Source organism: Kryptolebias marmoratus, linkage group LG9 (assembly GCF_001649575.2).
Source record: "Kryptolebias marmoratus isolate JLee-2015 linkage group LG9, ASM164957v2, whole genome shotgun sequence".
NCBI lineage: Eukaryota > Metazoa > Chordata > Actinopteri > Cyprinodontiformes > Rivulidae > Kryptolebias > Kryptolebias marmoratus.
The window spans coordinates 14,934,658-14,958,643 of NC_051438.1; the positions used below are offsets into that span (position 1 = coordinate 14,934,658).

Below are 23,986 nucleotides of genomic sequence, written 5' to 3' on the forward strand. Positions count from 1 at the left end.
TTCACATGTGGTATTGAAAAGAGAATTAAAAGTATCTAAAGCTATAGTTACTGAAAACTGAACTGGTGCGAGTAAAATTACCCTTATGCAAGCTGACGCCAGATGAAAGATTTACAAATAGCACTGAAAGGCAACACGGGATGTCACGTGATGAAGGAAAACCACAACACAGTCATGAAAATTAAGTTCACTTTATTAAAAAGAATAAAAGGCTGTGTGAACATTCACAGAAAAAAAACCTGACAGCCTGTGGTGCTCCAGCACCTAATTATGAGCATTAGTAGTGGGTTTCTCCACCACTATTTCCACTAGAAAATGGAGGAATTAAAGGCATCATTTGAGTGTATTTTTCTTGATTAATGCTTCATGAATCATGGAGAGCTCAGTTCTTTTTGGGCTCTGAGGGGAGGGGCTCCACCAGCCTGTTGTGCACGTGCATCATCCCTGCAGAAAGAGCAACAATCAGCATGTTTTCTGTGATTCATACTGCAACTTTTTAATTTTTTTTCCACCCTTCATCCAAATAAGGTTTTGTTTTGTGATGACTGAAGTACACACAGTACTGCACGGTAAACTAAACATGCCCTGTGATTTATCCGTACCTTTAAAGTACTTCACAGTCTTAACCCGCAGCTCCAGGGTGGCGTCTTCGTCACAAACGAAAACACTTTGCGGGTGCTGCTGGAAGGCAGACACTGTCCACATGTGATTCACACCCTCCTCTATGGCTTTGTACAACGCAAACGCTTTGTGAGCTCCTGTGATTAGAATCATGACCTGAGAGGAAAGAGAATAGGACCTGTGTGACTCAGTTCTGGCAAATAATAATAATAATATTAATAAATTCTATTTGTGGGCGCCTTTTAAAACACACAAAGACACCTTACAATGAAGACAGGTAAATACTACAGGTAAAGCAGGCAAATAAACAAGCAGATAAGACAGGAAAAAATGTCTAAAACACGCATAAATCTTATGACAAAAGTTGCAAAATAGGCTAGTCTAAACCGATGTGTTTTCAGAAAAGCTTGTGTTTTCAGTGAGGTTTTTAAATGTAGCAAAAAAATTCAGTAGCTTGGATAGATACTGGAAGGAAATCGTCTGAAGGCTCTCAGGCCCACTGCGGATAAGTTGGCAGGTGTGGAGGAAAGCTGGGAAGAAGAAGAAGAAGAAGATCGAAAAGTTCAGGATGGAGTGCAAGGCTGGAGCGTTTCAGAGAGATATGAAAGAGCGAGACTGGAAGGGAGGAGGAGGATCTGAAATTGAACGCGGTGCTGGATAGGAAGCCCGAGGAGCCGTTTGAGAATTGGAGTGGTGTGTTCGGGAGTTTTGCTAACAACTTGAGCTGCAGGGAGAGAAGATAATTACAGTAACAAGGGTGTGGATTAGAGTGGCTGCGCTGCTGGCTGTGAACGACTCCCGAAGATGGTTGAAAATAAGTAGAACAAATATGTATTTTTAAAAAAAGAAAGATAAAAGATGAGACTCCTAACTTGAGGAGAGGGATGGATTGTGGATGTCAACAGGGACTGAGAAACAGGAAGATTTAGAAAGGGTGGACTTGGAGCCAACAAAAAGTATTGAGTTAAATTAAATCATCTTGTGTGATCTCTTCTAAACAGTTAAGCAAAGAAGAGAGAGTACATGTGGAAGTGGGTTTAGCAGAGAGGTAGAGCTGGGTTTCACTGGCAAAGCTGTGAAAATGAAAACTGCATTTCCTGAAAACAAAACTGAGGGAGGAAGTATAAAAATGGAGAGGGCCCGAGGAATGAGCCCTGGGGAACACCACAGGTAACTGGGGAGGGTTGAGAAAAATAATTTCTGAGTTGAACAAACTGAGTGCGATCAGAGAGCTATATTATGAACCAAGTGAAGGACCTTTCAGTGATGTCTTTATCTTCAAGACGGCTGAGGAGGACGTTGAGAGAGGCGGTGACAAAAGTGACATTTAAATTAAGGGGAATGAGTATGACCAGAAAATCAGAATTAGGAGTCATCAGCAGGACATTAGTGACTTTGACCAGAGCCGTTTCTGTGCTATGGAGTGGGTGAAAACAAGATTAAATATTCTAATACTTTAGAAATAAACTGCAAACTGGATTTAGGTCTGAAGTTATTTAGACCACCGAGATTGGCACCAGATTTTTGAAGAATCTGAGTCCTTGCTGCAGCTCTGAGAGAGGATGGAACAAGGGCAGAAGGTAAAGAAGAGCAAATGATTTAAGTTATGAAGAGAGAAATCACAAACAGTGATTGATGCACGGTTCTATGCCTTAAAAAAATAATCCCTCCTTCGACAATTGTGTTAGATTTTACACAGAAACAAAGAAGCGAACCACGAGCAGCACCGACAGGACATTAATATGGTCTCCTGACCTCTTTCGCATCCATGACCGTGCCCACTCCAACAGTCAGAGCCATGGTGGGCACTTTTGAGAGATCTCCATCAAAGAATCGAGCGTTGGCCATGATGGTGTCCTTCGCGAGAGTCTTCACCCTGGTTCTGGACACCAAGCTGGAACCGGGCTCATTAAAAGCAATGTGGCCATCAGGTCCAATACCTGACGCATGACACAGAGATTTGGCTTTTGTTTAATTTCATCACAAGTGGTATTTAGAACAATTGCTAAATACCACTGATTAGAGCACATTATCTGTCGGCCCTTGGTTTCCCTGACCTCCGACAAACAGCTCGATCCCTCCGGCAGCTTTTATCTTCTCCTCGAAGGCGTCACACTCGGCTCGGAGGTCAGCGGCATTCCCGTCCAGGATGTGGGTGTTCTCGGCTCGGATGTCTACGTGCCTGAAGAGGTTATTCCACATAAAGGAGTGGTAACTCTCAGGGTGATCTCTGGGGAGCCCTAAAAACGTAGTTTACCTCTGTTTATCACACAGGATCCAAAGCTGCCAAGGGTTTCTCACTGTGTGATTATTATCTATACGTGATAAGAGTGATAAGAACTTACCTACATATTCATCCATGTTGAACGTCTTCACATACTGGAACGAGAGTTCTCCATTTTTGTAGTATTCAATCAGCTTCTTGTAACAACCTAAAGGGGTACTTCCTGAGAGAATTTCCAAACTAATGTTTAATTTCAGGCTTTTTTTCCCTCCTCACTGAGTCAGTGGATGTAGGCAGAAACAGCCACCTGTGACTAATACAGTGCTTCAAATTGTGAATTTAATACAATAAAAACAACAAAAAAGGTGTGATAAAACACGGTTTTGCAGACAGCTTCCTCTCTTACCTGTGGGGAGTCCTAATGTGAAATATTTATTGGGCCCAGGGTTAAACTGAAAAATCTTGTTTCTTATGTACTTGGCAGCCCACTCGCTCGCCTGGTCGTAGTCGTTCAGGATGATCAGCTTCATGGTCCTGGAAGAAATTAAGAGAAAGGAAAAGAAAAGAAGAAACCCGTAGGAATCACTTCAATGGGGACAACTCCGGATAAAACACACCTAAACCAGACTTTAGACTCATCAAGATAAGTGCATCCTGCAGCAACGCTGTTTTATCCCTTCAAAACAAGCTGCAAAAGTAACCGTGGCAACGTTACGTCAAAACATATGTATTAAAGTCCAAGAAACATAAAAAGAAAGTAACTAAAAACTTACTTTTTTCACCTCAACCAGCAGCTTTCGGTGTTTTCAGACAGAAAGTGGACGGATCATGTGACCTGTCAGCGCGGAGGTGACGTTCACTGACTGGCTCGGAAAACACAGACATGAATACGTATTCATGTCTATGTCGGAAAACACCGAGGCGCCCTTATAAAACCGGAAACTCGTTGTTTTTAAGTAATTCACTTCGTAAATCATATTTATGAACGAATTTTTTAATTTTTTTTCTCAAAACATTTTTGTAAATATGTACTCTGTCAAATATGAGCTCCAAAGTGAAACTCTGCGAGACTTTTAGTAGATTTTGTAACTGTCGTTGGATTTCGGTTGCTTGGCAACGTCAAAAGTTACAATTTCAGTGAATCTCGTTTTAAACGAATGAGACTTGTACACAGCATTTTATACTTTTTAAGTACATTTTCTTTCAATTATGACTCAAATATGTGCCGCTATGGCAAAAGTTTCCCTTACGTGTGAATTAAGGACCTAGTTCCATTTTATTTATTTTTTTTTTAGCAAAGACCAAAACTCTGCATTGTTGGATACATGTTGCTGATGCAGTTACATACAAGCTTCTCGCTAGTTTTCATTTTTAATCCTGTCAAGTTAATTTACTGCATTCTATTTTACCATATTATTGTGTTTTATTACTGTGTAAGATGAATGGGACGTAAAAAGAACCATTTTATTCTCTCATGTGCAGAGCTGTAGGTAAGAACTGAGACATGCTGGATGGTAGTAGGTTTCACATCCCTGAGCAAAATCTGGACACTGACATTTTCATTCATTTAACAATGCAGCGAGTTTAATTTTATTATTACAGTGATAACAATGGTGTGGGAGATTTTCAATCACTTTATTAAAACCATATTGTGACACAGACCAGGACAGTTACAGAGCACACAACAGAAATAAATACCATCATGTGTACAGCGCTCATTGTCAAACAGAGTATTTGCAGCTGGCTTTAGGTTTAAGTCATCCAGAAAGACAGAGGGGCATGCTATGTCATCAGGCAGATGTGCCACCATGAGCTGAGCTCAGTGTGCTCAACATCCTGCCTGCTTTTGACTGTCGTGTGCAGTTCCTATAACGCTCCTCCAGCTCTGCTGCGGAGCCAGGCTGCATCTCAGTCTGACTCCATCGGCTCCCTTTAGCTTTGCTTCAGGAAGCCGCTTCAATCGAGGTCCATGTCGGGCTTGTTGTCTGTAGGTTCTGAGGTCGGGTTGCCCGTGCTCTCGGCCGCTCCTGCGTCCGCGGTTTCCTCCAGGGGCTTCTCCTGCCCGCTGACGGGACCGTTCTGCTCCGCGGCCGCCTCCTCCTTGGGGAGATCCACTTTTGGCTTGGGCTTGGTCACAATAGGGTTACTAGCAGAGAACAGCTCCTGGGAAGTCAAACAAAAGCAACATTGGACTCCTGCGAACACTAGCCTTTCCCATGAGTAATTATAAGGATCTTCAAGTCAAACCAGTCGGCTGATTTGTTACAGAGCTGATGTTTAGCAGCCTCACTAAATTCATTTGAGTTAATTTAGCAAAATATGTTCAGCCGTTACAAGAGTGAGCACGTGTGTGCGTTTCTGTTTAGGATGATTTTACAACAGTTGCAACGCAAAATAAAAACAAAGCAAAACAAACAAATTACTAATAAAGCTCCTTGAAGGACTGCATATCGCCCACCGCCTTTCATGCCAGAGTTTTAGACTAAGAGTCGTAGATATTTCAGTCAAACCTTGAATATGTCGTCATGTGTAATCTTGTGCGATATCGAGCTGGAAATGTGTGTTATGACTGACTCTCTACTGCTGCAAAAATGGCTAACGTGGATAGACTGCGGCAGCCATCTTGAACTGTTTATCAGTTGTAGATGTGCATCCAGCGATTACTTTTGAGAGTTTCATTATAATCCGTTTCGTGGTTAATGAGATCATTTTGTAACAGACAAACGAACGCTGACTTTTGGTGACAGATAATAAATACACTAACGATGTAGCAATGAAGACACTCACCCTTGTTTTTGCTCTTATCTCTTTGACTTTAACCACAGGATCTTCGGTCAGGCTCTGCTTGCTTTGCTGGTTCATGGCACTGTTCATCCACATCATCGTCTCGGTGGTCAGTTTGTCCACTTTGGTGACATCCGCTTCCTCCAAATGGTCGTACTGCTCCTCCTGGAAATCAAGTCAAAAACTGTTTACTTTTTAAAGCAATGCTTTTAGATTAGAATGAAGCAGAAAAATCGTACCTTTTTTAATGTCAATGTACCAATTAACACATTTGTGAAGAAAAAAGGTTGTGAAAACGGTGATTAAATGTTTTCAGTCCTACCTTCATTTTGTAGGCCTCAACAAATTTCATGTACTGCTGAATTTGCTTTCCCATCTCATCGAAAGCTTTGGGTCTCTCTTCTGCCTCCATGTACCTCTCCAGGATGGGCTGCCCAAGTTTCTGTAGAGCAAACAGTGCAAATGTCAGTTCAAGTACCTCAAACACTTGGGGGGGAGGAGGGGGCTATTTACCTTCAACTCTCCCAGCTTGTCAATGTAAACCTGTTTGGGTTGGTCCTCTCCCTCTTCATAGAGCCAGTTCTCAGTGTCCTCCAGCTTTAGTGACAAAGTGTCTCGGTCCTGAAAAGAAGAAAAACAGCAATTTTATAATTGTTCAAACCGTGATGCCATCTCCTGATGAGAAAAATGAGCCCCCGGCAACCATTTTACTCACAGGTTCGCTGACAAACTTCTCGAGCATCCCGTGCAGTTTGTCCCTCATGTCGTACACGTACTCCTCCACGTTATTCTTGGCGTCGTTCCTCTCCTTCTCCAGCTTGTCTTGCATGATCATCTTTCCCTGCAGAGACAGCAAGCACCGACTGTGAGGATGACTGCTACCGAGAGGCCGGACGGGTGGCGCGACGCCGAAAACGTGGTTACCTCGTTTTCTACGAAAAGATTGAGCATGTCGTTTGCTAGCTGCCACTGGGGGCTGTTTTCAATGGGAAGCTCCAGCACTTTTGTTTTGACTTTGGCCTTTTTGGCTTGAGGGGGCTGGTCGGACTTTTTCTCACTCTTGCCCTCCTCTGTGCTCGTCTAAAAATAGGTAAGGAAAGAAGAAGAGATCAGTGTCAGAATATATAGAGACATGTCAGATTTGTTTGTAATTTAATGCAAAATATAAATACAATCTTATACTTATGAAATAAAAACAAGGCAAAAAGAAGACATTATTTAAGGTGTAATGAGCAACACGGTTGTGTAAAAATACATATAACAAAATAGAAAAATTAAAATCAACATTATCAGCTTCTATAGAGTGCTTTTGGCAATTACACTATGACATGATCCTGATAAATAATGTCTGTGTAAAAAAGGAGCATCTTACTTCCATTTCTTCGTTCTCTTGAGGCGCCTTCTCCTCCGTTTCCTTCGGAGTTTCTGCCTGAGCCTGCTGCCCACCCTGATCAGTCTGCATCTTGTTCTGGAAAAAAAAAAAAAAAAAAGGGTCACACTCTGTCTCCAAACAAAATCAAGATCAAGATCAAATTTAATCAATTTTTCTTTGTAACCTCAACATTTCCTCAAAACTTCATCAAAATCCATTTATTACTTTCTGACTGATCTTGTGCACAGACAAACAAACGCTACAGAAAACATACCTCCTTGGTAGAGGTCAAAGATTAGGAAAAAAATCAGCAGCAATTCTATCATACTTATATATATTTTTAATGTCAACGATAACAGAAAACTATCAGTTTTGGCATAAGACAGCACAGAAAGTTCTAGCAGTTTTTTGAGCTTCTGAGGTGAAGAAAAGACAAAAACTGAACCAAACAACTGCGGTACCTCTCCATCCTTGTCGGCCGGCTGTTCGGTTTCCATGGGTTCCTCTGCCTCGTCAGACTTCTGCACTTCGACCAGAGAGGCGCTGGACACGCTGAAGATGCCGTGGATGTTCACCCGCACCTTGACTTTCACCTTGGAGCTTTCTCCAGTAGCCTGCGGGACAACCTTCTGGATCAGGAACTGACCTGCAGAAAATGAGAGAAACAGCGTTAATCGACCTTCTGGTGTTCTTTATGTCAGAGAGAGAGAAAAATAAAACATCTACCAGACTACATATTGTCAGCATAGCGTGGGAAGCTTTAGTTACTTACCAATAATGGGGTCAGGATAAGGCAGCTCATTGGGACAAGCGTAGTACGCCTCCAAAGAGAAAGGCTCTCTCCGGTAGAAGGTCAGCACTTTGGAGAAGGGTGCTGCGTGGTTCTTAGGAAATACCTCACAGTCACTGCACAAACAACACAATTCTATTAAAAATCCATACGTTTAACCATAGAAATAAACCTGCAAATGTGTTTTTACTTTACCTTAAACCTTCTTCTGCAGCAGAATGCCACTTCAGGGAGACTGGATACGGAACCACGTCTGTGATGGAGAACTCCCGGACTTTGAAGGCAGGGGAAAGTATTGCACACTGTGGGATTTAAAATAATATTACTTTATTGTTTCTGCTGATTCATTCTACGCAGAGCAAATGTTTAAATTCGTCAGATGGGAGCACGTGGGCTACCGAGGGGGCTGAGTCAGGAACGTACCTGCAGGGCACATCCTCGTGCCACTGCTTCATCAGCATTCAGCGTGGTGCTCAGCTCCTTCCCGAAGAATTTGCTGATTCTCTCTTTAACAGCTGGGATCCGGGAGGCACCGCCTACTATCTCAACTGCATAGATGTCATCCTTCTTCAGCTCTTATCAAAGGAAAAGGAAAAAAAAAACGTTTCAAGGTCACGCTGCTGAGCGCAGTCAACGGGATAGCGAGGGACTTTTGTGGGAGTGAACGACACCCTTCTGCAAATTCTACTTACTGGCATGTTCCAACAGGCTGTGCAGGGGCGGCTCAACTCGAGTCAAAATATCAGCACACATCTCTTCAAAGTGACCCCTAAGGGCAAAGAAAAAAAAGAAAAGAAAAGAAAAGATGACGTGAGCTTTGTAGGAAAATCAGAGGTGATTCATCGGTCCAAGCAGCGGGGGAATGGTTTTGTTGTTGCTCTACCTGTTCATGTGTCCGGAGACGTCGATGTCATTCATGAAGCACTCGATGTTCAGCGGCAAGTCCGAGGAGTTGGCGCTCATGAGCTTCTTCAGCTTCTCACACTCCTGGTAGAGCCTGACCATTGCTCTGGGCTTGGACTTCACGTCGAGCTTGTACTTCTTGCCGAATTCCTCAACAAAGTGTTTGACCAGAACCTCGTCGAAGTCTTTACCTCCCAGCTGTGAGTCGCAGGCCGTGGCAAGAACCTGAGGGGCGGGAGAAAGAGCCGATGAGAACAGGTCGGAAGGTGGCAGGTCGTAGGTTGGCAGTAGTGTTGATTTTTAACTCCCACCTTGAGTTTGCCCTTATTGAAGGCACACACTGATGTCTGATACCCAGAGTGGCCCAGGTCCACAAACACCACGTTTCTGGCCTTCTCCTCCGGAGCCGGGAGATCCTGTTTATAGATTCCATACGCCAAAGCAACTGTGGGGAACATCAATATGTTACTAATGAAGTCAACAAGAGCTCAACTTCAAGTCTCCTTGACGTTAGTCCGAGTTTAGAGCTGCAAATGGTAACGTGTTCGGCGCAGACCTGCAGTTGTCTCATTCATGAGCCTCAGGCAGTTGAGTCCAGCAACCTGAGCTGCATCGATCACTGATCTCCTCTCAGCATCCGTGTAGTAGCAAGGAACCTGGTCACAACAGAACAGGACTTCAGAGGACAAACATTACCTCGGTACTCAATGTTACCAAACTGTGTAAAATCTAAGCGGCTATATTAACCAGTTTTTTCCATCTTCTCAGACTCCTTTTTCCTGATAGAACGCATGTGACACACTTTAGTCAAATTTCACCTAGTTTACAGAAATAAATATTTTCTATAAAAGACTATTTTGAACTGTTTGGTCACACTAAAAAGAAAAGACCTTTGTTGCATATTCACTGCCTTTCACTGCTGGGTTATTCTTTTGTTTTCTTCAAGTTTTTAAAAGCCGGCGCTAAAACAAATTGTGCAATTCTGAGTCGATTTCAGGCAATCCTTACAATTTATTTCACCATGGCAGCTTCCATGAATGCAGTGATGTTGCAATTAATTACAAATGGGAACTTAGAACGTTTCTTTAAGAAAAACAGAACACCTAAATTAGATTGGATTTCCTACTCACTATATAGAAACTATACTGATAAAGCAACAAAAGCAATGTTTTTATTTAAGGGAAGTCCGTAAACTTTTGATTAGACTACAACAAACCAACAAAAACAAAAGCAGAAGAGTTTTTAAGTGGATGCACCAACTCAAGACAAGTCTTGTCAAGTGAAACGGCTGCACCAGCAGGGCGTGTCGGGGGTGAGTTTTTTTTAAAGACAACACACTTACAGACACAACGCAGTCGGCTACAGGCTTCTTCAGAGCGTTCTCCGCCGTCTCCTTCAGCTTGGTCAGCAGCATGGCAGTGACCTGCTCAATGCTGAACACCTTCTCCTCCTCCATGTACATCACCTTTAGAAACAGACGTGAAGATGTCGAACATTTGGTCTCAGCTCAACATTTTAAAACTGGGCAGAATGATATTACACGATGCAGAACCACCTGACACAAGCTACAAGCAAATATAAGTGACCTAATCTGATCAATGCCAATAAAATAACATATCCACACACTCATTTTTGTTATGGAGCATTATCTACAGCAAATGTTTTCAGGTTAAACATTCTTCCGGTCGGCCTTTATAACATACAACTTTAACTTTCTGAGTTTTATCAGGGCTGCTTTTCAGCTGGTACCAAAGGTCAAAGTGACGACAATGACAGTTTACAGCTTCAGTAAACTTCATTTATAGACGGGCTGTTTGTCGTGCTTTTACTGCTTTTCGGTATAAAATTGTTCACCTATAAGCTCATTTCCCATTGGATGATTCAGTTAAAAAGAAAGCTGAATTTGAATAAAACTGAGAATATACTACGTAGCAGACATTGAAGTTTTTTAACCACCAGTCCATGTTTTGAACTTTATAAAATCAAGAATTGTTTTTTTTTTACCATATTTAGCTTCAGAGCACCCGTCTCATCTTCAGTGTTTCTAGTAAACAATCTGTGAGAATCTCTGGTACTGCAGACAACTTAAAGACCACAGAGTGCAATTATATTCGCAAATCTAAAATACAAAGAGCACACGAGGAACTGGAGGACGAGTAAAAAGAGTTTAAGCTGACCAGACACCCCTCGATCGCCTTACCTTGATGCCTGTTGTTCCTGAAGGCATTTGTGCAATATCATAAACCAGGCTGTTTTTGAGGGACTGCACGTAGGGATCTGAAAATGCTCTGCCATGAAATCTCTTGAAGCCCTGGACTGTGTTCTTGCAGTTCGTGACGACCTGTACAGAGGAACAGAGGAAGCCAAGCTGTGAGTGTGTGATTTGGACGCTCGTGACCATGTAACCATGTCCGGATCAGCGCAGTACGGGACCTGGGCCCAGTGGCTTCAGAGCGCCACAGAACATCGTACCTGGCTTTTCGCAGCTGCACCAATTGATCGATTCCTGGGTCCAAAGGAAACGCATGCTCTGCAAAGACAAAACACAGTGAATCCTGCTTTCGTGTCATGCATTCTGCCACAATAATTTGGCAATGTGAAGCTTAATGATTTAAAACAAATTAAAAAGAACTACTGAGTGGCATAGTAGTTTAGTGTTATTGAATTTGCGCACAGATGAACAGCAGAACATAAAAATTACAATGAAAAAGACACCTTAAAAGGAGAACAATTCAAAGGACAGCAAATATAACTTTTAAAAGAACAAAGTAAGATTAATTATATAAAACATCTGAAAACCCTTGTATCACAGGTTCGTTCATTCATTCATTCATTGGTAATGATAAAAATGAAGCTTTTCCTTTACTAACGTGATTTAAAACACTAAGTTGCACTTTATGATTTTTATTTCAATGTTAAGTATCGTAAATCACAACAAAAATGCCCTCCAAGCCTCAGTTTGTGGACTGTGTGTATGAAATGGGAAGCACAATGGACTGATGGAGCCGTGTTTGACAGCCAGGACGGAACCGGCCTCCTTTCGCCATCATGTGCCTGTTTTTCGGTCACCTGACTGCTACCGTGACAGCCTCTAATTTATCTGCTCCCTTTACAATTCCCAACAAGTATTCACCCTTCGTGATGAGTTTTTTTTTTTAAAAAAAGAAAAAGCCCACTTCAGTTTGGATTCATTTCGGGACCGGCTAGCGTTAGCTTTAGCGCTCACATGCCGTGTTTCCTGTTGTGAAACCCTGCTAGCATGCTAACTAGCTAGGCATCGACGTTAGCTCAACTCGGCGCTGTGGCCAACCCGGGAGGATTGTTCGCTCCGGTTCGCCGGTACGTGCCCACGCGACACGACACGACACGAACCGTGCACGGAGAAGGCGAGCCCTCGTACTTACGGTGTACACCGGTCGCTGTATTCATTGGCGACGGTTTCAATGCCCCCGGCTCTGGCTACCGCTACATAGCAGTTCAAAAACCCGACGTCAAACCCCACCACCGACATTTTCCGCTGGTTAAACTAAACGTGCCGAGAGTTACACGAGGGGAAACAAAAACAAAATAAAGTCGAAGAGCTGAAAGCGACGGCAGCAACCACGGTGGCCTCCAGTTAGCGGACAGTAATCCACCCTCGCTCTTGTTCCATGAAACTGAGCAGCAGCGTGCGGTGCGGTGCGGTGAGCCCGGAGAGCGTTCAGGAATTTTCTGACGCTCCGTCCCACTGCAGAGGCTCCGCGGTCCGGCGCCGCCTACAGGCCGGGAATGGCACTACAAGGCGGCGCGTCGGGCATTTTATTTCATTTATGTCAAAGCCTCACTTTTTTTTAATCCAAGTTCAAACTTTATTTTGATGGCGCAAATTTGTAACAAGAAGAAACACTTTAACTTAACAGTAAGAAGGAACAGCGAAAATAAGAGCTTGTAGAAGTAGTGTCTTCTACCAGATTAATCAGAGCAGGGATTTCTTCCTGAAGATACTCTCCAAGCTTTATAGTTCCACCTCTGCTAAGATTCATAGTTGCTACTGACGAGTCCCATCACTGCTATATCATCAGCTAATTTAACTAGATGAATTTTGCTGACATATGATTGCACAGCTAAGTGAAAAGCAAAGGACTGAGCACACATCCCTAAGGGACTCCTGTGCTCAGTTTCGTGGAAGACGATGTCCAAAATCCAGTTCCAGAGCAAAGTAACAAGCATTTTTAAAGGAGTTTTTGTCCCCCACAAAGCTGCCTCAATCCCAAACTGGTTTGTCTGAATATAACTCTAATAAATATATGTAAGAGAGCTACTTTTATACCTGGAGCATCATATTAAGTTAGTAGAAGTCTATGATTGACCCATCCATCTATGCAAAAGGCAGGAAGGCTGATGAAGAACAGAAGACTGCAGCATACAGTTCAGGCATTAAGATGTCTGTTTCAAAACCAAAACAATAAAAAGCAGATTTATAAATTAAATGATTAAAACGTGTCCAGTGGCTCATGGCATAATTTAGTCAAAGACACGAGCAGAAACACACGTAAACATTTGTCTTTGCCTTTCAGCAGCGGGCTGTAATGGTTGCTTTGTGGCCCTTAAACTCCCAGTAATTTTCATATACGGCCCATTCGTATATAGCCCTGTTTTACTTTAAGAAGAGAGAATTTAACGGTAAGCTGCTGTGGGATAATTGTGTTAAAAGCTGCAGTGAAGTGAAACAAAATCTTGGGTGTTTCCAGGTAAAATAAAACCAAATCTATGACTGTATCATCTGTAGACACTTTGGCACAAAAAATCAAACTGTAGAGGTCCAAAAGGCGGAGCTTTGATGACTAGTCACCCAAAAAACCTTCATTTCTCACGGAGGTCAGAGCCATTTTAGTGTATTTCTGGGGTGATAGTTTCAAACCATTACAGAAGCCTGTGAAAAAATCTCAGCAGGACAAACGTAAACTGTGTGTGCTTAGAGTCTGAAGGTAATTTAGGATATCCATGTAAATCTGCATCTTAACTTGGTGCAAATTCTTCCTCAATAGGATGTATTTTCTAAGAAATATTAAATAAAATCACAATAAGTACCATGTTTTTGAACCATCCATTAAACCAGCAGCCCCGAAAGGCAGCTGTGGAAAAAAAAAAGAATATTGAACAGGATCTTCATAATAATGTTCATCTACACTTTATGCCATAATTCTTTGTGCCAGAATAGTTTTTTTTTAATGGTGTTTTAAGTTTAAGATATGTGTAGATGTTTCAGGAAGTTTATGTTCCACTGTGGCTTTTATAAAGTTCATACTTTGTCCATATAATTATTATTTCCTTTTGCAAATTAACATTTTTTAATTCATTTGCGATTATAAATGTTCCACAAGACAACTGAGTTTTGTAAAGCATGTTAGAAATACTCACAGGAAAGTGTTTTTTATTCTTTCTATTGTAAATATAAAATATACACCATTAAACAAAACAGCAGGATGTGAAAACCTCATGTTGTGTAACTCATGTAAGATTGTGCCACAGCTGATTCTGCTTGTGTAATTAAATATAACCAGCTGGAAATACCCTACGCCAACTTGTAATGTAACATTTAATATGTAACATTTTAAACATTGAATCTTCCTTTAAGATGCAAGAGCCTTAATTCATTTCCCACTCAGTTTTGTTAATTGTTTTACCTAAAAGGCTATAGTGTTTAAGATTTTGTTAGTTACATATAGAGACTAAATCCATTTCCTAATGTAATCTTTAAACAAGTAAAGAAATAAGTACCTGCTGGTAATCTAATTTTAAATCAGACAAGTTTCACTTGTGTATTATTAATATTATCATCTTTATTGGTTAGACAGAATTGGAAAAGATAGCGGCTTGTGGGGAGATGGAGGATGTTTATTCATCGTTGGCGTAGTCTTCAGGCTTCTTCCTCTTGCTCTCTTTGTGGTTATTGGTGCCCCAGCTGTAGACCATATAACCCAAGGCCGTGGCTGCAAACAGAAGGACAAATCAACAGATGTTTTATGCAGCCAAAGTCTGATCTGACCCTTTCTGCAACGTTTCAACATATCAGACAGCAAAGAATACCGGATCAAAGACAAAACAGTAGTAGTGATCATTTGAAAAATATATATAATCTTACTTAGGTTCTATTTCCTGGATTATCTGATTAAACAACCTTGGCAGCAAATCAGGACCAGTCATAAAAACTATTTAAATCTAGTTTCTACAGCTGTAGTTACACAGCTCCAATTATTGAAATACATCTCATAACAAACACAAACTGCTGGTGAAAATCAAAAAAGTAAAGCCTGAGAAGTGCAGGGATAAAAGGCTGAGTCTGTTCACCAACATATGTAAGATACTATCTGTGAACATGAGGAGTTCTTGAGAAAAGCATCAAACACCAAAACGACGTCAGAAAGTTGTGGGAACTTACGAGGGGCGATTCTAAAGAACGAACCCCTGAATCTTCTCCAGGTATTTGGGAGGATTTCGGAGAAGAAGTTGGGAAAAATCTTCTGCTCAAAGGGGGAGAGGCTGAATGTGATTATGTGCCTCATCCTGGCCAAATCTCCAAACTTCATTTTCACAAAGTAGTCGATCTGAAAAACAGCAAAAAAACTGTAAAAGCCAATCGCACACATACGTTAAAAAAATGTTGTAGTTTTTTTTTATCTTAAACTTGATCATAAAAAAAGAAGACTTCAGTTCACACCACAAATGTACAATATAATTACACATTTCTCATGCAATGTAATTCTATTAATTTACACAGAACACTAAAAGATGTACAACATTTTGGCTTAATGTATCCTGTTTGGCTTCCAACTTATTTTATAACCTATAACAAATAAATTCACCTTGATTTGTATTATTTTCCAACAGTTATAACAAAATTAGTGCCATCAACTGGAATCAGTTTGAGTTTAAATAGTGATTTTTGGGTTTAGTTGAAAAAAATTTACCTAGCATGGCTGGATAAATGTAATGTAATCGTATTTAAATGCTAAACTTAATGCTTTGAACTTGTGTTACATAATAAAGTCGAGAAAATAAGATAACCAATGTAGCTATAATGCTTTTTAAATGTGTTTTTCTGGCCATAGCATGTGTAACATCACTGGACATTAAATTACTTTAAACTGACTTATAGTAAGAGGAATGACATCAAATACTCCAGAGGGTGATTTACGAAATTACAGTAGTTGAGCTGAATTGACATCCGACGTTAGTTAGCAGTTAGCGCTAGCTGCTAAGTACAAGCGAGCCGAAAGACTTTCCTAAACTAGAGCTCAAAAATGTTGATCAATGTCACCCTGCAATAATGACATTATTAAAAAAAATCTTATATTTTAAATATGTCAGATATAAAGCACAGCAAAAGCGACAAAATACGCATTTTAAGTCATAACCTTGACACTCACCGCTTTGCCTCTTTACAATCGGTGTTTATCAGAACACTTCCGGGTCAGTCTTCTTCTCCTTCTTCTTTAGCCGTTGCTTTGTTTGTGGACACTGAAGGAAGCAGCGCCACCTGATGGACAAGCATGTACTGCAGCGGAACAAAAGGCTTTTTATGTAGTCAAATATGTGTTAAATATTACACGAAATTTAAGGTTTTTTAGGTAGGCACTAGTAGTAGGTATCATGTCATTTACACGAACAACAACTAGAAATGCAGTAAAACCTGATTAGTCGTGAAGAATGAAGAGTAAAATTTAAAAAAAGCTGCCACCTCAAATCTCTGAGGCATCATGCATGAATCATTTAGGTTTTTGTTGAAGTACTGCTAATAGTAAAATTTTACTGTCTCTCCCAATGCTTTGTTTTAAAGCATGAGATATTCTTATCATCTATTAAAGTGATTTTGATCAGGAGTTCTTTATTCGTTTTGGAGGTTTCTCAAAGTTTGATATTGGAAAAAGTAGCCACATTTCAAAACAGAACTAAAAACTTTTGAAAGACCATCATAAAACAGAACTACTGCATGAACACACTTAAAAGAAAGCCTGGCTCCTTGGATTCAAATTATATGAAAGTTAAATAAGACCTTAAGAGTTTTGGACCGTGCGATATGACAGCAAAAGCACAATTACTACGCAGCTTTATTAACTCAGGAAGAAAGGTAAAAGGGATTAAATCTAATAATTCTGAGTTTAAAACTATTTTTAGAAGAACATCACATTTTTAGTATAAGTTACATAATTATTTATTTATTTTGGGGGGCAAGGGGGTTTAAGATCAGGAACAAAACCTACAATAGACTACAAACTTTTAAGTTCTCAAATGCTGCAATTTACATAAAGTGACAAATAAGAGCTTAAAAACTTCTGCCTACATAGCTCTACAAATACAGACAAAGTGCTTATCTTCATGGTTCAGTGGACACGAGGACTCCTCTTGTTTGAGCAGACGGAATCGTGCCTCCGCTCAGAGAGGAGGTGGTGCTCGGTTGGGTATTAAAGACAAGACAGCTGTCCTTCTTCAGGCTGAGATGTTACTGAGATTTAATCAACTCTTGACATCCATTTCTGAAACGTAACAACAACAACATTCAACCAGACCATAAGATCTTTTTAGATATTTTTTTTTAATTTTCCCACTTTTCAGAGGTCGTCTACACATTTCATCCTTTTGAATATTCATAATCCGAGCACAGACACACAGTGAATTCATCCCACTCGCATAAATAGAGGTGATATTAAGTCACATTCAACCAGTACAAACACAAGCACATGGTTCACACGCAGGCAGTCACTTACTGACAAGAAGGAATAAATAGACAGGAAAACCTTACATTTCATTCTGGAGGCTGGCATATTAGGAATAAAATAATGTAAAAAAAAAAAAAGGTTTGATAAGACATTGTGACTGTTTCTCTGATTGTTTTCTTGTCCAAAACAAGGCTATGCCTAAAATAAAGAAAAAAAAAAAAGACAATTGTGTTAAATTAAAGAACAAGAAATGAATGAACAGAACTTAAAAGAAAACCTAACAAGTTGACTTTCTATATTGTTGACAGCAAGTTGAACAAGATGCATTTGCACCTTTTGTTTTAACAAAAAGGAAAAAAAAAAAAGCCACAATTCCCTTCAACATGATGATAAAATACTTTTAGTTTCAGTAAACACACCTGCTCCAGATCATACTTTATGTGCAACAGTTTGACCAGTTGGTGAAATTCACGAAGCCTGGTCAGAGTATTCGATGGCGTCTGGTGAGCGCTTAGCGACACGTGCACCTCGTGGCGACCATGTCCTTAAACTCCTTGTAGACATAGGAGCCGTCCTCCTCGAAGATCATGACGCTGAGGGGGCTGTAGTGGGACGGGACGCACGAGGGCCTGGGCACAGACGAGTCCAGCTTCTCGTAGATGATGTTCTGCACCATGGTGTGGACGGGCGAGCCGTAGATGAAGCCCATGGTCCTCGGGCAGATGCCTCTGCAGTACCTGGGGTTGTACTTAGGCGGGAAAACGATCCAGTGGTCCAGTTTGAGCTGGCTGAAGCGCACCCTGAAGTCGTACAGGGCGCAGTCGGTCGTCGGGAACTCGGAGCTGGGCAGGAGCTCGGGCAGCTGCATGTCCAGGCTTTTGTCGCCTCGCTTGCTTTTCGGGGACTCCCTCCTCCATCTCCTCTTGTGCCCATGCCTGTGCCCGTGCGGCGTCTGAAGCACGCCGGGCGGCGACCCCCGGCGGGAGACTTTGCTTGTGTTGTTGAGATACAGGACGAGGGGAGGCGACCTCAGGGTGAACTCCAGCCGCTCCCTGGAGCCGTTGCTTCCCGCTCGTTGCTCCTCTGGGCAGGAGATGGAGACGAGCAGGCGCACCTCCTTCTCCTGATGCTTTCTGAGCCGCTGAAGGAACGGGGTGACGTCGACCTCCACCCAGTTCCTGCCCCTCCTCCTCCTCTTCCTCCTCCTGCCGCTGTCTGTGAAGTTCAGAGCGTGGTGGATACCCGAGCACAGCCGGCACCGGTTGGACTGGTCGCGCTCCTCGATGCTCAGGTGGCACACGGGGGCGGCGGGCGGCGAGCTCTCCAGGTCCAAACTGTACAGCAGGGCCGACTTGAGGAGCTGCTCTTTTCTCCTCACCTGGTCGAGGCTGTAGGACAAATCCTGCAGAAAGGTTTCTGAAACAGAAGACGAGAAAAGCTCCAGGCACTGAATCATGATAGTCTGGTCTTCTAAGGCCAAAACGAACACGCCTGTTGTGTTCAGCTGAGTGGACAAACATCTGTTCACCTTTAAGGACAACAGGAAGTAGGTTCCAACTTATGAAACTATGAGTCACAACATCTTATATTCAGAAAATTAAGCTGCAGTTTAAGAAAGTTAATCAAACGTTGACTAAATAGAATCCTCCCAGTGGTTTGTGAGATATTTTGCTAACACAACAAACACCAGTGCAGGTAGGCGACAAATATTTATACAACAATCAAAGGTTTGCTGCATTTATCCTCCGGATTAATGAGGGCCTAAGAGTCACTGACTGCAATAAAAAGGCTCCCCTTTAAATAAGCAAACAAATAAACAGATTAACCCCAAAATAAATAAACTTCATTCTTAATTCAATTGATTCATGTGACAGGAGGAAATCAAAACCCCACAGAGAAGTTATGGTTCACTATAAATGCCCCAAAATCTGCTCAAGCCCTCAGAATAATGTAACTGATACGCTGTGAAAACACGCGTTTGTCCTGTGTTCAAATCTTTGCTCTTTTAAATTCCTGGAAGGTAATCGAACAGTCTAACAGCCTGGAACGTCATGATTAAATACAGTAAATATATAAAAACGTCTGCTACGTACAGCAGTTCTGCACAAACTCTTTGAGTTGTTCCTTTTTTTTTTTAAATATATACTTTCTTCCAGCTTTTCTAGTAATCCTAATCTGAATTTCGGCTGCTTTTTCCACTGATTCTCTGTCCAGCAGGTGACCACTATTACTAAACTGAGCAAAAAACCCATTATTAAAAAGGTTTTTAAGGCCCTTTGTTACCAGCAGCTCCCCAAAAAACTCAGTTTGTTCCCTTAGCTTTAGCTGAATGTTTGCAACCAAAGATAAAACAGTCTGACACATAAAACAACCATATTTTACCCCGATGAAGAGGATTCCCAAAGAGCTACGAGCTGAAACTTTGACATCCAGCAGATCACCTGTTAGCTCTGGATTTCTCCACCCCATTTAACTCCAGTCCACCCAGGTCCCTTTAGACCCGGACACCTCTTTCGTCCTCCGCTTGTCCACCTTTCCACATCACCCTCTGAGCTCACACCGGGTCAGGCACAAGAACTGGACTGAAACCAGTGGGGGGGAAAGCAGCCCGAGTCCAAAGGAGAACCCAGATTTACAGAAAGAAGTCGGGTTCTTAGAGAAGTCTAGGTGCTGTTTGAAACTTTAGCACAGGACTGTTCTGGCATCGACAAAACTGAAAGGTTTCCTGTGGCTGATGTGCTGTTAAAACTTTGGTCAGCTTTGCCCGCATTAAACTTGGAAAACCTCAGCTGTCAGCGAGTCTCGTGTCTCACCCGTCCTGCTCCGCGCGAGACACTCCTCCCGGGGTTTGATGAGTCTGACGGTGTTGTGGGCTTCTCCTCCGGCCGCGCCGCCGTACACCTCCGTCAGGTACCGCATGTACCTACGCTCGGGCTCCGCCTGCCTCCTCGGGCCCGAGTCCCACCTGGCGCCGCCGTGCTCGGCCAGGGCCCGGAGCAGCGGGGAGAGGATGCTGCCGTACGGGGAGGTGAAGCCTCCCGGGCCGGGCAGCGCGGCGGAGGCGAGTGGCGGGAGGAGGAGCAGGAGGAGCGGGGCGAGCAGGGCAGCGGCTGACCTCAGCGTTTGTTTTCCCATCATACACGAGAATAATAATAATAATAATAATAATAATAATAATAATAATAATATTAATAATAATAATTATAAATAAAAATAAAAAAACAACTGTCAAAACTTAAGGGAGAGACTCTTCGCTGAAAGCTCGAGGACGACGGACAGGGGAGGGGAGGGGGGGACCGCGCACGTGCCGGTTCCGGTGCAGATCAACGCGCGCAGGTGTTTCCAATCACCTGCATCACTCCCGGTCCTTTTCAAGAGAAGAAGAAGAAGAAGCAGAGACCCCCTGATGCGTTCGGAGTTCATTAAAGCGTCTGCATGATTAGAAGCGACTGTTGTCTTTATTCTGAATAAAACTCTCACCGGAACGTTTCATGTTTTATCAACCTGTCGGTGCTTTTAGTAATACGAAACACTAAGCATGCACTTCCGGTTTCATCGCCAGTAAAACGTGAGTTCGCCAAGTGAAATGAGAACATATCAAAGAATTTCGGTAAATATAAGCTGCTCTTATTTTTAAAACGTCCACAGCGCGAAAGCTTATCCGTGAATGATCCGCCTGTTTTTAAATATTCGTACTTTTATTTTGAAGGAGACCGCTCCTGACTTCCGGCGCTGGTGTGTTTTGATCTAACTCTAAAAGAGCGACGAAAAAAAGTGCATCAGATTCAGAGTTTAAGACTAAAACAGAAGTCACATTGATAAGTTATCGATTACCGGGAGTGTGTAGGTTAATGTGAGCTTTTCTCTTACCCTAAAAAAACTTTTACTCTGTCAGCTAAACGCAAAGTGAGATAACACTTCAAAACCTAAAATGCAGAGAAATGAATCTCCACTAAATCATTATTATTCATAAAAGTTATCAATTATTCGTATTTAGCAAGCTTCTGCAAAAATTATAAAATAAAATAAAAATAGGTGGAGAAAATGGGCAGAGGAAGGTAAATTATTATGTTATATGTTTTATGAATATGAATAATCCTAACAATAAATGTCCTAATTGGATCTAGCCGTCCTGACTAAATCAATCAGACAACCTGAAAGAGACATAAAACAAATTAAAAAAAATTAAAAATACAAACAAAGAAAAAAGTAAAAAAAAGAAATCCATAGGGTTCTAGTTTGGGTTGAGTTGTTTTGTGTCCAGAATAGAGATTCTTGGAGAGATTTTGCAGAATTTCACATTATTTATGGCCTTTTTTCTTTTCTTGTGTACCTCTTTGTTACAAATCTGCAGATCTCTGTGGTATTTTTCACCCTTAACATCTCATTGATGAGGCAGTTTGCGTTTCTTATTCTGCATTTATTGGCAAAGATCTCTGCAGGTGACTGCAACCCTCCAATGCAGTTTTATTTGGCTTTATTGTTGGGGGATAATATTTATTTCTTCATTTCTCATCTCATTATATTTCCTCAGTGATACTCTGGAACCACTGACCTTCCTGGTTTATACAGTATGTCAGGGGCTGTTCACTGACCTCTTCATCTAGATGAAGCTGACATACCTTTTTATTATTATTTTGTGTATTGGAGCAAATAATGTTCTAGTTTATGAAAATCACATGAGCAACAGCAGATTCACTGTTTAAAGTGCTGCGCAGAGTACATGTTTATTCAGGTCTTTACCTCCCAGTCTGCCTCTGTAACCCTCCCAACAGCAGCTGCTTGAGCCCAGAGTTGAGCAACTAAAGGGATATTTGATGTTACTTAATTTTCATTCATAAAAATCTGTTTATAACTTTTAAATTAACCATGTGCACAGACAAACACTACAGAAAACATAACCTCCTTTGGTTAAATCCTGAAAATAATGCTTGTGCAATATTTCGTGCGACTTGTTGGGGACGTCTCTCAGCTACTGTCATGTCAAATCTGTAAAACTGCCATGTTTCTGTCTTCCAAGGCTAGTCGGCTGAGGCGGCCATCTTGAATTGAGTTGGCTCCAAAAGTTAACCGGTCGTAGTCGAACATCAAATGATTTTTTTCTAGGAGCTTCAATAAAAATCTGTCTTCTGGGTAAGGAGATATATTGGCAACACAAACAAACAAACCCATACACAGGCAGTTACACCATTGCCCGCCTTTCATTGCAGCGGAAAATTATTATACAAGCACTTTGGTTTTGAACTCTTCAGCCCTTTAATAAAAACAGGCAAGCCGTCTGAGTGCTCGTTACTAAAACAAATCTTATCTTTGCTTGTCTAAAACTTAAGCTCCAGCAAAGGTCGCGTCTCTCCCGTCAATCATCAAGATAAGCTGGATCTGTTAAGCTCTTCATTTATCATCCGTTTTGTCTTAGAAACGAGCGCACCGCCTGATAAAGAGCTGGTGGGGGTTGTCCTTGTTGAACATAACGATTCAGCACAAATTCTCCAAAACTCAGTTCAGTTCAGGCAGCTGGAACATGTATCCCGATGACGCTGAGGCTTTCTTTTTGTCTTGGATGATGTGGAATCTGTCCTGTTTTTGCCCGCTATTAGTTCCAGCAGAGTTTGAAGTTACCGTAAAGACTTTTGCCAAGCTGTTTTTGTAACGCCACAAAATGCCAAGTTCACATTTTTTTAACCGGATTACAACATTACTGCTGATTTCCTACTGCTTGTACTTTATTGCCATCTTGTTGGGTTTCGAACCATTTTATGTTTTAGTTCCAAAAATACGACTCCTGCTAATTCAACTATTCATAAGAGATGTAAGGACAACCTTCAGAATGACGTACAACATTCAGTTTATTATTCAGTTTCACAGCAAATACAATCTGTTTCTTCAGAAGCTGATCCAAAGCTTTGTTTTCTCATCCGATGTCATGTCAGAGTGAACGAGTTTTAAATATGACATTAATCACTCGGCCCAGAATGATTCGTTCAACCGTTTCTGTGAGCGCCACCGACCTTTGTCAGCAGGAAACCCCGTTTCCAGATACCGCGAACTTCATTGTTCCGACGTTGTTTTGATCGCAGCTGCTTCATCTTTGTCGTCGGAGCCCGCCTTTCATGTGGGCCAGCAGGAGAGGAAAACGGAAGCAGCTCTAAAACGGAAGAAAAGTCTGGAAACAGATGTCCATTCAGACGTGAAAACAAGACAAATGGAAGGTGCAGCATTTGGGGAAAGGCAGAGATTTAGACTAAAGTTATCCCAGGATTAGAAACCTCATGGGATACAGTGAGACATCATGCCCACAGTCAGTGTAGACTGCCTAACTCGTCAAACTTTAACTCAGTATTGGTAAAACTCACATTTTTGTCTTGGCGAACGTTAATTAGCTGCAGCCATCTTGAACTGGGTTGACTCCGGAGCTTCATCAGTTGTAGATGTACGTCCATTGTTTACCTTCTGCTAGTTTCATTCACAAGATATTTTGATAACAGACACGGACAAAAACACGATTGTCCTCCTTTGCCTTTAGGCGGCAGGTGATAAACAAAAGTGGAAGCTCAATTTCAGCTTTATTGTTACTGAACTAGGGACTCCTGACC

The 23,986-nt window shown here is 41.7% G+C and overlaps 4 protein-coding genes across 4 annotated transcripts; all 4 read right to left on the reverse strand.

Moving 5' to 3' along the window:
* Positions 1-175: 175 nt before the first annotated feature.
* gnpda1 (glucosamine-6-phosphate deaminase 1) lies at positions 176-3,738 on the reverse strand. Its single transcript, XM_017424183.3, has 7 exons — positions 3,619-3,738; positions 3,252-3,379; positions 2,967-3,068; positions 2,679-2,861; positions 2,377-2,561; positions 603-777; positions 176-444 (listed from the first exon to the last, which is right to left on the reverse strand). Exons 2-7 carry the CDS (start codon positions 3,373-3,375, stop codon positions 383-385), a joined length of 831 nt encoding a protein of 276 aa, XP_017279672.1. The 5' UTR covers positions 3,376-3,379; positions 3,619-3,738; the 3' UTR covers positions 176-382.
* Positions 3,739-4,461: 723 nt separating this feature from the next.
* Positions 4,462-12,410, reverse strand: hspa4b (heat shock protein 4b). Its single transcript, XM_017424201.3, has 19 exons — positions 12,099-12,410; positions 11,167-11,224; positions 10,895-11,035; positions 10,037-10,159; positions 9,251-9,350; positions 9,006-9,139; positions 8,675-8,919; positions 8,484-8,560; positions 8,215-8,366; positions 7,987-8,093; positions 7,774-7,907; positions 7,463-7,647; positions 7,002-7,097; positions 6,554-6,709; positions 6,345-6,470; positions 6,143-6,250; positions 5,952-6,071; positions 5,633-5,794; positions 4,462-5,008 (listed from the first exon to the last, which is right to left on the reverse strand). Exons 1-19 carry the CDS (start codon positions 12,203-12,205, stop codon positions 4,802-4,804), a joined length of 2,538 nt encoding a protein of 845 aa, XP_017279690.1. The 5' UTR covers positions 12,206-12,410; the 3' UTR covers positions 4,462-4,801.
* Positions 12,411-14,496: 2,086 nt separating this feature from the next.
* Positions 14,497-16,432, reverse strand: LOC108240562 (cytochrome b-c1 complex subunit 8). The gene is made up of 3 exons (XM_025007614.2): positions 16,415-16,432; positions 15,116-15,281; positions 14,497-14,666 (listed from the first exon to the last, which is right to left on the reverse strand). Exons 1-3 carry the CDS (start codon positions 16,430-16,432, stop codon positions 14,572-14,574), a joined length of 279 nt encoding a protein of 92 aa, XP_024863382.2. The 3' UTR covers positions 14,497-14,571.
* Positions 16,433-17,169: 737 nt separating this feature from the next.
* Positions 17,170-20,702, reverse strand: gdf9 (growth differentiation factor 9). Its single transcript, XM_025007609.2, has 2 exons — positions 20,207-20,702; positions 17,170-18,809 (listed from the first exon to the last, which is right to left on the reverse strand). The coding sequence occupies exons 1-2, from the start codon at positions 20,529-20,531 to the stop codon at positions 17,905-17,907; spliced, it is 1,230 nt and encodes a 409-aa protein (XP_024863377.1). The 5' UTR covers positions 20,532-20,702; the 3' UTR covers positions 17,170-17,904.
* Positions 20,703-23,986: the final 3,284 nt, after the last annotated feature.

Excerpts from the sequence above, each read along its gene's own strand:
- hspa4b (XM_017424201.3), bottom strand. The coding sequence starts at position 12,205 with ATGTCGGTGGTGGGGTTTGACGTCGGGTTTTTGAACTGCTATGTAGCG. Across the intron at positions 8,367-8,483 it reads CAGCCTGTTGGAACATGCCA|AGCTGAAGAAGGATGACATC; the intron begins GTAAGTAGAATT and ends TCCTTTGATAAG. Across the intron at positions 6,471-6,553 it reads ATCTTTTCGTAGAAAACGAG|GGAAAGATGATCATGCAAGA; the intron begins GTAACCACGTTT and ends CTGTCTCTGCAG.
- gnpda1 (XM_017424183.3), bottom strand. The coding sequence starts at position 3,375 with ATGAAGCTGATCATCCTGAACGACTACGACCAGGCGAGCGAGTGGGCT. Across the intron at positions 3,069-3,251 it reads CACATTAGGACTCCCCACAG|GAAGTACCCCTTTAGGTTGT; the intron begins GTAAGAGAGGAA and ends AAATTCTCTCAG. Across the intron at positions 778-2,376 it reads CGGTCATGGATGCGAAAGAG|GTCATGATTCTAATCACAGG; the intron begins GTCAGGAGACCA and ends CTTTCCTCTCAG.
- gdf9 (XM_025007609.2), bottom strand. The coding sequence starts at position 20,531 with ATGATGGGAAAACAAACGCTGAGGTCAGCCGCTGCCCTGCTCGCCCCG. Across the intron at positions 18,810-20,206 it reads TCTCGCGCGGAGCAGGACGG|AAACCTTTCTGCAGGATTTG; the intron begins GTGAGACACGAG and ends CTTCTGTTTCAG.
- LOC108240562 (XM_025007614.2), bottom strand. Across the intron at positions 14,667-15,115 it reads GTTCTTTAGAATCGCCCCTC|CCACGGCCTTGGGTTATATG; the intron begins GTAAGTTCCCAC and ends TTCTGTTTGCAG.